The 14,297-nt window shown below is 47.3% G+C and overlaps 1 protein-coding gene across 1 annotated transcript; it reads left to right on the top strand.

Moving 5' to 3' along the window:
* Positions 1-1,681: 1,681 nt before the first annotated feature.
* LOC124272437 (EGF-like domain-containing protein 1) lies at positions 1,682-14,291 on the top strand (the record flags this gene model as incomplete). Its single annotated transcript, XM_046707601.1, has 8 exons — positions 1,682-1,826; positions 7,143-7,204; positions 7,629-7,754; positions 9,462-9,590; positions 11,599-11,807; positions 12,674-12,816; positions 13,566-13,714; positions 14,263-14,291. Coding segments are annotated over exons 2-8 (831 nt in total), but the record flags the coding sequence as incomplete, so codon positions are not given.
* Positions 14,292-14,297: the final 6 nt, after the last annotated feature.

The raw sequence follows: 14,297 nt of genomic DNA on the forward strand, positions 1-14,297 counted from the left end.
GTTATATACCTCTGATTTTCCCACACAGTAGGTTTATCTCCTAAGTGAATAGTCTTGCAGTTTCCGGTTTTTCAACTAATCAGATTAAAGAACACGGTGACTTTTGGTTTACAATTAGGATTTAAAGTGACGTACCAATATCCGGAAACATCACATTTTGTAGCATAATACAGATATTCTTGTTGCACGTTGTTATTTGATCATACCATTTTTGAAGGGTATATTATTTTTAATATCGGAATAAATACAACCCGGATAGATTGTGTAGTTCTTGTAAACACATGTCTTTCAAACCCTTAGAGTAGCGTGATTGATCTTCTTAGAATAAAAAGAACATGTATTGCAAGTATAATGTAATTTCAATTTTATGATGAAATATAAATATATTTATCAAAAACAAAACAATTTTTTTAAAGGACACGTATGTATGAAGGTCACGCGCTCATGGGTTTGTAAGTCACAGATTGGCTAAAGTCAGTATTGGAAATCAACCAATCTGACACATGCAGCCACCTTAGCATGCGGCGTGATGAAGTGCTGGAGCTCCCATACTTCCGGAAACACCGGAAGTCACTGCCGTCGAATGAGAGATTCCACTTTCTGTATCAGGCAGGATTCGTAATTCGTTTAGGCTTAACAGTATTATCCCGTCCAACGTTTATTCCATAAGGCTATATTTTCCAATTGACAGGTTTTCCACCAATAATGCATACCAATGCTGTGAAGTTACCATACACGAAATTCATACGAGTGCTTTTTATATGAAATATGGCGACGATGTTTTATCGAATTTTCATCTACTCGTTTTCATATATTAATTTGGTTCCAAAGGGTGACGAGGATGAGATTTCATGTTTTTGTTTCCGTTGGTAAACAGAATTAACTAGTGTATTGGGTGCGCGATGTAAAGCTTACCAGCTGTAATTGCAAATAATAATTATGTCATCTGATCTGGACCTCATGACAACAAGGACATCAAAATGGTCTGCATACCTGAAGTTCTTCCGGTTTTATTAATTTGGATACTTTTGTATTAGAGGTAACTGACCGATATATAAATATAGGTGTCATCTCAAGCTATTGTCACCTCTGGAACATCACTGGGTGGTGTGGTGGCCTATTGGTAATAGCCTCGGTTCGTCTCGCCGAAAATTCGGGTTCGATTCCCACATAGGTATAATTAGTGATACCCATATGTAGTGTTTCCAGTCATGATATTGTTGGAATATTGATAAACGGGGTGACGGCGTATTACCATAGTCAAGGGATAACGTGATTGGCTCGTAAGGACCAAGACCGGGTTCGTATCCCCATATGGGTGAAACCCATTTATGGCGCCTCCTACCCTAAAATAACTATACTTGCTAGATGATCTATATATAACATGTACTCTTTTGATCGGAATGATACACAGCGTAAATGCTGTCGTCTAAATCAACACTTCTCACTATAAAACTCCACCTTTAATACCGTTATTTATCTGGAAAATCAGCATGACCCATAAACAGCGAGGTAGGTAGAAAGATACATAGAGCTGATACGTTAATTGCAAAATCAGCATCACCCATCGCTAATGCATCGATCTGGTCGTATTACAAATATCGATTTGTATACCGCAGGGATGGTTAAGTAGAGTAAGCGGTAGCAGGGGTAGTGTACTACTGGCTGTCGACAGTGATGACTCTGCAAGTCGACCGGCAGTAACAACACTGGCAACTGCGCGGGATTAAGTGAACCACAACATCGTTGCAATGAGTTCTTTGGAGATTGTGTTAAAGATATAAACATGCAGGGGAAACCTTTACTGGAGTGACACCACAGCTGGGGTAAGTTCACTGACTCTTTATTAAAAGCACAAGTTCATGGGAAGAGCGAATTTCTCCCTTTTCAAAATATGCCTTAAGACATCGATGTTCCACTTGACCGTTGAATAATTTCTTTGTACGTTAGATTCACAATTTTAACAGAAAAAGACTTATGAATCATAAAATTAAGCCCAGTTTATGGCATGTAGGGACTTTTAAAGGTGTAGATAAAAAATATTTTGACTAACATTCGATGCATATCGCTGTAGGGACTCGGATAATGGGATTAATAGAAGCTGCTCCACCAAGCTTAAACCTTCGGAAACTTCATACCCACCGGCCATTTGACAATTTGATTATTTTTCCAGTAATATAGTATTACTGTTTCACACATAAATGCCAATGGGTTGGATTATTAAATGTATAATTAGAAGTGATGAAAACCATCGTAAAATTCTATTAAAAAGAACAGGTAGTTTACAGACTCTAACATTACACAGGGGGGTGCCATCGATCTTGTGCGCTTTATTGATTGTTCTGATAAATATCTCATCCACCCAGTTAACAATGAAGTGACTAGAACCGAACAACCAGGATGCAATCGCTGAGACAAATCGTTACTTGTCTTGTCGTTAATATTTCATGATGGTTTGGATCAAGGAAGTCCTCTGCAACTGGATCGGCGGGTTTTATTAGTGTTGTCAGTCTCTGGGCAGAATCCGCAGTGGGCACATGCAACAAATCATGCATGCTGCTACTGCCGGTGTTGTTTTGAACATGGACGCGCGCTGAACGAGGCTTATTTTGTAATTACTAGAAGCATTTTTTGTGGAAGGTAAATTGCTGTACGAGGTTTGCTTGGTGGGTAGGGGTTGGTGAATGAGGTTTGCTTGTTTGGTTGATGGTTGGTGTACGAGATTTGCTTGGTTGGTTGAGGATTGGTGAATGAGGTTTGCTTGGTGGGTGGAGGGTTGGTGTACGAGGTTTGCTTGGTGGGTGGAGGGTTGGTGAATATGGCTTGCTTGGTGGGTGGAGGGTTGGTGCACGAGGCTTGCTTGGTGGGTGGAGGGTTGGTGTACGAGGTTTGCTTGGTGGGTGGAGGGTTGGTGCACGATGTTTGCTTGGTGGGTGGAGGGTTGGTGTACGAGGCTTGCTTGGTGGGTGGAGGGTTGGTGAATATGGCTTGCTTGGTGGGTGGAGGGTTGGTGAATATGGCTTGCTTGGTGGGTGGAGGGTTGGTGTACCGAGGCTTGCTTGGTGGGTGGAGGGTTGGTGAACGAGGCTTGCTTGGTGGGTGGAGGGTTGGTGTACGAGGCTTGCTTGGTGGGTGGAGGGTTGGTGAACGAGGCTTGCTTGGTGGGTGGAGGGTTGGTGAACAGGAGGCTTGCTTAGTGGGTGGGTGAACGAGGCTTGCTTGGTGGGTGGAGGGTTGGTGTACGAGGCTTGCTTGGTGGGTGGAGGGTTGGTGAACGAGGCTTGCTGGGTGGAGGGGTGGGTGGTGGGTGGAGGGTTGGTGTACCAGGCTTGCTTGGTGGGTGGAGGGTTGGTGTACGAGAGCTTGCTTGGTGGGTGGAGGGTTGGTGTACCAGGCTTGCTTGGTGGGTGGAGGGTTGGTGTACGAGAGGCTTGCTTGGTGGGTGGAGGGTTGGTGTACCAGGCTTGCTTGGTGGGTGGAGGGTTGGTGTACGAGGCTTGCTTGGTGGGTGGAGGGTTGGTGTACCAGGCTTGCTTGGTGGGTGGAGGGTTGGTGTACGAGGCTTGCTTGCTTGGTGGGTGGAGGGTTGGTGAACCAGGCTTGCTTGGTGGGTGGAGGGTTGGTGAATAAGGTGTTTGGTGGGTGGAGGTTGGTGTACCATATGGCTTGCTTTGGGTGGGTGGAGGGTTGATGTAACGAGGCTTGCTTGGTGGGTGGAGGGTTGGTGTACCAGGCTTGCTTAGTGGGTGGAGGGTTGGTGTAATGAGGCTTGCTTGGTGGGTGGAGGGTTGGTGAATATAGCTTGCTTGGTGGGTGGAGGGTTGGTGAATATGGCTTGCTTGGTGGGTGGAGGGTTGAGTGAATGAGGGTGGCTTGCTTGGTGGGTGGAGGGTTGGTGTATACGAGGCTTGCTTGGTGGGTGGAGGGCTGGTGTAATGAGGATTGCTTGGTGGGTGGAGGTTGGTGAACACGAGGTTTGCTTGGTGGGTGGAGGTTGGTGTATATGAGGGATTGCTTGGTGGGTGGAGGGTTACTGAACGAGGGCTTGCTTGGTGGGTGGAGGGTTGGTGTACAGAGAGCTTGCTTAGTGGGTGGAGGGTTGGTGTACAGAGTTTGCTTGGTGGGTGGAGGGTTACTGAACAGGAGGTTTGCCCAGTGGGTGGAGGGTTGGTGTACGAGGAGCTTGCTTGGTGGGTGGAGGGTTGGTGTACGATAGCTTGCTTGGTGGGTGGAGGGTTGGTGTGAACGAGGTTTGCTTGGTGGGTGGAGGGTTGGTGTACGAGGATTGCTTGGTTGGTTGGAGGGTTGGTGAACGAGGCTTGCTTGGTGGGTGGAGGGTTGGTGTACCAGGCTTGCTTGGTGGGTGGAGGGTTGGTGAACAAGGCTTGCTTGGTGGGTGGAGGGTTGGTGTACGAGGCTTGCTTGGTGGGTGGAGGGTTGGTGTACGAGGATTGCTTGGTGGGTGGAGGGTTGGTGAACAGGGGCTTGCTTGGTGGGTGGAAGGCTTGGTGTACCAGATGGCTTGCTGCTTAGTGGGTGGAGGGTTGGTGAACAAGGCTTGCTTGGTGGGTGGAGGGTTGGTGTACGAGGCTTGCTTGGTGGGTGGAGGGTTGGTGTACAGGGGTTTGCTTGGTGGGTGGAGGGTTGGTGTACAGGTTTGCTTGGTGGGTGGAGGGTTGGTGTACGAGGTTTGCTTGGTGGGGTGGAGGGTTGGTGTACAAGGTTTGCTTGGTGGGTGGAGGGTTGGTGTACAGAGGTTTGCTTGGTGGGTGGAGGGTTGGTGAACGAGGCTTGCTTGGTGGGTGGAGGGTTGGTGTACGAGGTTTGCTTGGTGGGTGGAGGGTTGGTGTACAGAGGTTTGCTTGGTGGATGGAGGGTTGGTGTACGAGGTTTGCTTGGTGGGTGGAGGGTTGGTGTACAGGGAGCTTGCTTGGTGGGTGGAGGGTTGGTGTACCAGGCTTGCTTGGTGGGTGGAGGGGTTGGTGTACGAGGATTGCTTGGTGGGTGGAGGGTTGGTGTAGGGTTGGGTGAAAGGCTTGCTTGGTGGGTGGAGGGTTGGTGTACGAGGCTTGCTTGGTGGGTGGAGGTTGGTGTAATATGGCTTGCTTGGTGGGTGGAGGGTTGGTGTACCAAGGCTTGCTTGGTGGGTGGAGGAGTTGGTGAACAAAGGCTTGCTTGGTGGGTGGGGGTTGGTGAACCAGGCTTGCTTGGTGGGTGGAGGGTTGGTGTACAGAGGCTTGCTTGGTGGGTGGAGGGTTGGTGTACGAGGCTTGCTTGGTGGGTGGAGGGTTGGTGTACCAGGCTTGTTTGGTGGGTGGAGGTTGGTGTACCAGGCTTGCTTGGTGGGTGGAGGGTTGGTGTACGAGGCTTGCTTGGTGGGTGGAGGGTTGGTGAACCAGGCTTGTTGAAAAAAGAAACTTGGGTGGAGGGTTGGTGTACGAGGCTTGCTTGGTGGGTGGAGGGTTGGTGTACGAGGCTTGCTTGGTGGGTGGAGGGTTGGATGTAACGAGGCTTGCTTGGTGGGTGGAGGGTTGGTGTACCAGAGCTTGCTTAGTGGGTGGAGGGTTGGTGTACGAGGCTTGCTTGCTTGGTGGGAGGGAGGGTTGAGTGAATAGGCTTGCTTTGGTGGGTGGAGGGTTGGTGTACGAAGGCTTGCTTGGTGGGTGGAGGGTTGGTGAACGAGGCTTGCTTGGTGGGTGGAAGGTTGGTGTACGAGGCTTGCTTGGTGGGTGGAGGGTTGGTGTACGAGGGATTGCTTGGTGGGTGGAGGGTTACTGTACGAGGTTTGCTTGGTGGGTGGAGGGTTGGTGTACGAGGATTGCTTGGTGGGTGGAGGGTTGGTGTACGAGGCTTGCTTGGTGGGTGGAGGGTTGGTGTACGAGGCTTGCTTGGTGGGTGGAGGGTTGGTGTACGAGGTTTGCTTGGTGGGTGGAGGGTTGGTGAACGAGGTTTGCTTGGTGGGTGGAGGGTTGGTGTACGAGGATTGCTTGGTGGGTGGAGGGTTGGTGAACGAGGTTTGCTTGGTGGGTGGAGGTTGGTGTAATATGGCTTGCTTGGTGGGTGGAGGGTTGGTGTACGAGGATTGCTTGGTGGGTGGAGGGTTGGTGTACGAGGCTTGCTTGGTGGGTGGAGGGTTGGTGTACGAGGCTTGCTTGGTGGGTGGAGGGTTGGTGTACGAGGCTTGCTTGGTGGGTGGAGGGTTGGTGTACCAGGTTGGCTTGCTTGGTGGGTGGAGGGTTGGTGAATACGAGGCTTGCTTGGTGGGTGGAGGGTTGGTGTAACGAGGTTTGCTTGGTGGGTGGAGGGTTGGTGAACGAGGCTTGCTTGGTGGGTGGAGGGTTGGTGTACGAGGGTTTGCTTGGTGGGTGGAGGGTTGGTGTGAGGGAGGCCTGGTTTGGTGGGTGGAGGGTTGGTGTACGAGGTTTGCTTGGTGGGTGGAGGGTTGGTGTACGAGGCTTGCTTGGTGGGTGGAGGGTTGGTGTACGAGGCTTGCTTGGTGGGTGGAGGGTTGGTGTACGAGGTTTGCTTGGTGGGTGGAGGGTTGGTGTACGAGGATTGCTTGGTGGGTGGAGGGTTGGTGTACGAGGCTTGCTTTGGTGGGTGGAGGGTTGGTGAACGAGGATTGCTTTGGTGGGTGGAGGGTTGGTTGGTGTACGAGGATTGCTTGGTGGGTGGAGGGTTGGTGTACGAGGCTTGCTTGGTGGGTGGAGGGTTGGTGAACAAGGCTTGCTTGGTGGGTGGAGGGTTGGTGTACGAGGTTTGCTTGGTGGGTGGAGGGTTGGTGAATGAGGCTTGCTTGGTGGGTGGAGGGTTGGTGTACGATGGCTTGCTTGGTGGGTGGAGGGTTGGTGAACGAGGATTGCTTGGTGGGTGGAGGGTTGGTGTACGAGGATTGCTTGGTGGGTGGAGGGTTGGTGAACAAGGCTTGCTTGGTTGGTTGGAGGGTTGGTGCATACGAGGATTGCTTGGTGGGTGGAGGGTTGATGAATATGGCTTGCTTGGTGGGTGGAGGGTTGGTGAACGAGGTTTGCTTGGTGAGGGATGGGATGTGTTTTGGGGCCTGCATTGATTTTCTTTCTAGGTTTGCCAGCACCACACCTGTACTTGATGGTTTCAAGGGGCATGGGATATTTTTGTTGCAGATTACCCAGACACACAATGACGCAGCTGTTGGTGTGTGTACTCTCTACATTAGTGGCCACAGGTAAGCAAGTTAAGTCTGAAAGAAAACTGTTGAATATGCCATTGAGGTGCTTGCGCGTCTGAGTGTGCGTGTGCGTGTGCGTGTGCGTGTGCGTTTGTGTTTGCATGTGGCATGTGGTAGATTGTTTTCATACGTTGTTAATTTAGAGAACTATCACCAAGGTTATGAGCTAGAGGTATGATTAGGCCGCCTTTAGCAACAATATCACAACAGGGAGCACCTATATTGGGTTTCACCTATTGTACCAATGGAATGAAATCTTGGCCGTCGACTTGACATGAGAACGCTTTATACACCTCTGTTAACGAACCTGAAAATACATATTTGTGATAGTATGTCGAAAGATAGAACAGAAATAGTTTGACTGGAACCGAAGTCCTAAGTACGCACGATTGATCATGTTTCCCTTTCTGTCCGCCGACAGCTGTGGGCAAGTTTAACTGTCGTCGGGACGAGAGCATGTGTCTCAATGGCTCCAACTGCAACGATGACGACGGTATCTGTCGGTGCTCTGCACTCTACAGCGGAGTCGACTGCAGCATCGTGGAAGGTAAGATATACATAACTGACATTCAAAACTGGAAAACTCGTATTTTCACATTTTTAGGTTAGGCAAAAACTTTAGTTTCACTTGGGAGAAAAACCTAAAGTTATGCATGTTTACCAAACGTGAAAAGAACGCGCACGGTTTAGCTGCTGACAAATCTAGAAATGTACTCTTACAGACAAAAAGTAGTATGCTATGGGTTTGTTCATACATTGTGATTTGTTAACGTAGACACATGAATATGTTGATCTTGTTACATGGATATGTATATACATCATGATTAATTACGCACAACCGGGTTTCCTAATATATGCTTCCTTGAAAAAAGACTGAGATGTATAGTAGTAAATTGACAAACAATTCGACTGACACTACCTTCACACTGTAGCCACCCATACCCATTTCTTGACTTTTTGTGAAGAAATCTAAAAACATTCAACCGACGCTGATAAGTATCAGCCCGACGCTGACGTAATGAATTGGTCTGTTAATTTCTATGCAGTGAAAAACATTAAAGCCAATCTTGGAATCAAGACTGTCTCTGCTGTCGGTTTTTGGAGTATCGATCCCTCTCAAGGATGATAAGACCCGTGAAGATTCGGGGTAGAATTGGTCTTCGACCGATGCCTGGCGTAGGAGGCGACTAACGGGATCGGGTGGTCAGGCTCGCTGACTTGGTTGACACATGTCATCGTATCCCTGTCGCGTAGATTGATGCTTATGCTGTTGATCACTGGATTGTGTAGTCCAGACTCGATTATTTACAGACCGCCGCCATATAGCTGGAATATTAGCTGAGTGTGGTGTTAAACAACAAACAAACAAGGATGACATTGGCGAAGCAACAAATCATGATGTGACGAAGGTGAGGTGAGGTGAAATTGGGTTTATCGTCGTGCTTGAGAATATTTCGCTCATATGACGACGTGCATGCGTGTGTATGTGTATGTGCAAGTGCTTGTAACTAGCCCAGACTGAAGCTGGTTTTATAGTGCTAGCCCACTGAGATACCATGCCGCAGTGAAGCATAAATGCCCCACTCAGACACATTATACTGACTCCGAGCCGACCAGTCCTTGTTGTACTCATTAATGCCGAGCGCCAGGCAGGGACCAACAAGTACCATATTTTAACGTCTTTTGGTATGACGCGGTCGGGGATCGAACCCGCGACCTTCCGCTCTCTGGGCGGACGCTCTAACCACTACACCACGGAGGCGGTTTGATATGAGGAAGGGTTTTCAACATTGGGATCTTCCAACATTTTTATCAAGTGTCTGGGTCAGATCTTTCAGCTTTGAAGAAACAGTTCCACAATATTTCTCAAACCCTTTCCAGCCTTGCGTTCCACCCAGACCTCTTCGAAACAGTCTCAGCATCTATTTCTTGTACAAGTGAATCTGGTTAATTATGGACAGAGAAGCTTCTTCGAAGCATGAGTTCAGTGGGACAATTCTTCCCTTGAACTCCGCACTTCCAGAACCTATTCCACCTTTATCAAGACCAATCTCTTCCATCAAGCTTTCAACTATACCTTTCTCACATGGCTGCTCTTTGAGCATGTTATTGAACATAGACAAGCAAAGCACAAATTGACCTTGGGGTCTCACCTGACGGCCAAGGTAATATCAAAGGTGTTCAGTTGGGTTTAGATCAGGATTATGTTATTATGTTTAGCAACTGGATTTGAATAAGACTCATTGATTTCCAGCTGAAAAAGAACAAAGTCTGTGCTCATCCGGTCCTTGTCTTAATGGCGCCACGTGCAGCTCAGACTCGTCAACATACAAGTGCCACTGTACGGATAATTACTTTGGAACAAATTGCGGAACTTTGAGATGTAAGTTCAGTATAAGTGGGAGGAAGCAATGAGCTCTGTGCAGTATTGTAGTTACATCATACCGAGCTCTGTGCAGTATTGTAGTTACATCATGCCGAGCTCTGTGCAGTATTGTAGTTACATCATACCGAGCTCTGTGCAGTATTGTAGTTACATCATACCGAGCTCTGTGCAGTATTGTAGTTACATCATACCGAGCTCTGTGCAGTATTGTAGTTACATCATACCGAGCTCTGTGCAGTATTGTAGTTACATCATGCCGAGCTCTGTGCAGTATTGTAGTTACATCATACCGAGCTCTGTGCAGTATTGTAGTTACATCATACCGAGCTCTGTGCAGTATTGTAGTTACATCATACCGCGCTCTGTGCAGTATTGTAGTTACATCATACCGAGCTCTGTGCAGTATTGTAGTTACATCATACCGCGCTCTGTGCAGTATTGTAGTTACATCATACCGAGCTCTGTGCAGTATAGTAGTTACATCATACCGCGCTCTGTGCAATATTGTAGTTACATCATGCCGAGCTCTGTGCAGTATTGTAGTTACATCATACCGAGCTCTGTGCAGTATTGTAGTTACATCATACCTAGCTCTGTGCAATATTGTAGTTACATCATGCCGAGCTCTGTGCAGTATTGTAGTTACATCATACCGAGCTCTGTGCAGTATTGTAGTTACATCATACCGAGCTCTGTGCAGTATTGTAGTTACATCATACCGCGCTCTGTGCAGTATTGTAGTTACATCATACCGAGCTCTGTGCAGTATTGTAGTTACATCATACCGCGCTCTGTGCAGTATTGTAGTTACATCATACCGAGCTCTGTGCAGTATTGTAGTTACATCATACCGCGCTCTGTGCAGTATTGTAGTTACATCATGCCGAGCTCTGTGCAGTATTGTAGTTACATCATACCGAGCTCTGTGCAGTATTGTAGTTACATCATACCGAGCTCTGTGCAATATTGTAGTTACATCATGCCGAGCTCTGTGCAGTATTGTAGTTACATCATGCCGAGCTCTGTGCAGTATTGTAGTTACATCATACCGAGCTCTGTGCAATATTGTAGTTACATCATACCGAGCTCTGTGCAATATTGTAGTTACATCATACCGAGCTCTGTGCAGTATTGTAGTTACATCATACCGAGCTCTGTGCAGTATTGTAGTTACATCATACCGAGCTCTGTGCAGTATTGTAGTTACATCATGCCGAGCTCTGTGCAGTATTGTAGTTACATCATACCGAGCTCTGTGCAGTATTGTAGTTACATCATACCGAGCTCTGTGCAGTATTGTAGTTACATCATACCGAGCTCTGTGCAGTATTGTAGTTAATCATACCGCGCTCTGTGCAGTATTGTAGTTACATCATACCGAGCTCTGTGCAGTATTGTAGTTACATCATACCGAGCTGTGTGCAGTATTTTACTTACATCATACCGCGCTCTGTGCAATATTGTAGTTACATCATACCGAGCTGTGTGCAGTATTGTAGTTACATCATACCGAGCTCTGTGCAATATTGTAGTTACATCATACCGAGCTCTGTGCAGTATTGTAGTTAATCACAGCGCGCTCTGTGCAGTATTGTAGTTACATCATTCCGAGCTCTGTGCAGTATTGTAGTTACATCATACCGAGCTCTGTGCAATATTGCAGTTAATCACAGCGCGCTCTGTGCAGTATTAAACATATGTAGTTAAATCACTGCCCGCTCTGTGCATTATTATAGTTAAATCATATCCGGCCTTGTGCAGTATTGTAGTTATATCACCGCCTGCCCTATTGATGTCCTTGGAAAGCCCGAAGTGATGCAGGCCTCGGATACTTGGCAGCTTTGTGAAACCACGAGCCTATGTATCTTGATGTGAAACGTAGTAACATGATCGAACCTTGGATTCGAACCCACAGTCATAGGTTTCTGTGTGCCCAAGGGACGCACTTCGAAAATCTGTATCACCATGCTCCTCTACTGATGTAGGTTCGAATCTCTGTTTACAGACAGCATCATCTGCGTTTCGACACCAACGCCTCGGATGACGCTCAGGATAACGCCGCAAGTCCCAAGTTTTAATGGCACAATCTTCGTTGAAGGGAAGGTCAAAACTACAGCATGTCGCATGGCCTTAGTATCGGGCACGACCCAGACGTACGAGCTGACCCTCACTCACATTCACAGCACGTGCGGGAACGCTGTCCACAACGCCAGTGTGAGTAATGTTCAAAGCATCTTCTTCAGTTTATGTATTGCTGGTTGATGGATTTAAAAATATTCTCGACGTTGAAGTGCACTGTTTAAAGTGTCGGTGTCCACAAGGCAGGTGAGACTTACGTTCAAAGCTTCTTGTCCAGTTAAGATGATAGCTGAATGATGTATAATAGACCCCAAATAGCTTTGACGTCCAAGTGCACTGTTGACAGTGTCGCAGTCCACAACGCAGGTGCGAGTTATGTTCACAGCATCTTGCGCAGTTAAGATGATAGCTGAATGATGTATAAAAGATCCCACGTAGCCTTGACGTTCAATGGTACTGTTGATAGTGTTGGTTCGTGCTTATCTGACCCTGATTCGAATATTAACAGTCATGACCAATGAAGGACACAGTCAGTCACACACAAGATGTACCATCACGTATCACCAATTGAATACACCTCTGCTGATTGACCACAGTTGTATCAGCTTTATCAACCTTACCGAAGAAGTCACTGCATTCCACGCTAAAAGCCAAAAGAACATCCGATGAGATGCTTGATGGGCATTTGGAAGTTGGAAGGTAACATAACAACGTATGGTATGGATTTACAACTTCTTAAAATTTTCAACACGACGTTTCTGGGCTACTTCTTGCCCCTTCATCAGGTGAATGTGTAAATATTAAAGACGTCGTAAATCTATACCATACGTTGTTATGTTACAATACAACATCCTATATTAATCCGCAAGCCAATAGCTTCTGTGCCAAATTTGAGATAGGCTCTGACACCATTGCAAACGGTTTCTGTGCTGAATTTCAGAACAGTTGGCTTGTCAACAGTTTCTGCAGGGAATGGCGTTAAGATTTTCTATTTTTTTCAGACCGACTCCAACACTAGGAAGTTTTACGTTTTGTTTGCCAGCAACAGCATCGTGTTGACGTCCGACGAGGTGGTGACTGCTATCTGCGACGACACCCACAGCACGGCAGTCACCTTCCAACTCAGCAACATCGACATTGACGGGTACAGCACAGGTTTAAGAATAAGAGTGTGCTACTGATTAGTTGCCTCACTCTGTAAAAGTGTGGGTGTGAATCCTAGATGGGACTGAGCTCCGAACGTTACTGAGAAATTGAATTACCACTTGTAACACCTCAGCGCTGTTCAAACAACATGAGGCGTTAAGGCGTACACAGAATGGGTGTTTATATTCCTGCAATACAACCGTGAGACAGGGCGAACAGTGAGTGAGTGAGGTTTAGTTTTACGCCGCTTTCAGCAATATTCCCGGAATATCACGGCGGGGAGAGCAGAAATGGGCTTCACATATTGTGCCCATATGGGGAACCGAACCCGGGTCTTCAGCGAGCAGAGTGAACACCTAAATCACTTGGCTATCCCATCGCCCCGTTAGGGCGAACAGTTTAAACACAGTTTACAGAGTCCGACAGGGAAGGCCGGCGAAGTCGGTTGACACTTTGGCAGTATTTGGCTGTATTGGCTGGTCAGTGTCCGCTTCTCCTTGTCCCTTGCCTTCTGCTTGTCTGTCCGCACTCTTCCACCTGTCTGCCGGCTTCCCTTGTCTGCTTTTAAAGGCAGCTTAACGACTAACAATCTGCTTAGGTCGGCAATTTTTATTGACACAATCTGCTCACCTGGTAATATTTTGACGAGGTCGACAAGTGTACACGACAATTAGTGTTATTCTGTAAAACATGTGTAACTTGTGTGAGTTCTTCCCCACTGACATATTGTCTGCTTCAACTTCCTAGTATCTTGAGTCCTGTCGGGGTGGACATGAGCATCAAAGATGAAGACGTGAACCTAACGCTGACGGTATTAGGCAGTCCCGTCTCCAGCAGCGTCAACCTGGGTGACGACATCAACGCTACTATAGAAATGACGGCCGCTGGTATGCTTAGTAAGTAAGACATCACCCCAAATGCTGATATGATAGATCATGTTATTGTTTTACGCCGCAGTCAGCATCGTCCCGGTTATATCACGGCAAACTGTTGAATATCCTTACTTGGAACTGACAACACGAACCAGTGTTTGGTATTAGCTGTAGGCCAGTGAGCACTCTATCCAATTTAGCCGCTAAATGTTGCCAGTTTAGTGTTTTGAGACCAGCAAGAGGGTAAAAATGCGACCTATTCTATTGAAAGTAGAAAAACACACGCATATATCGATAGTGTTAGGGGGCCAGAATATATGACCTTAACACCAGAGAATAACCACATTCCGGTATCGGCCGGATTCCATTGAGGCGAGTTAGTGGTGAAAATTGTATTGATGGATCACTGAAAATCTGTGATATTACAAGGTGTTTCAGGGCGGATCCAGGATTTTGAGGAAGGGGTGGGGGTGGGGTTTGGTGTTGGGATGGTGCACATAAATCATAACTTTTGGGGAAAATGCTCCTCAGGGAATATTTTTCACTCACTCACTCAAACGATGATGTTCCAGAGTTTGAGGCCCTCCGTGTCGAAGGTTGTGTAGCC

Source organism: Haliotis rubra, unplaced genomic scaffold, assembly GCF_003918875.1.
Source record: "Haliotis rubra isolate DU_JTF1 unplaced genomic scaffold, ASM391887v1 Scf17, whole genome shotgun sequence".
Lineage (NCBI taxonomy): Eukaryota > Metazoa > Mollusca > Gastropoda > Lepetellida > Haliotidae > Haliotis > Haliotis rubra.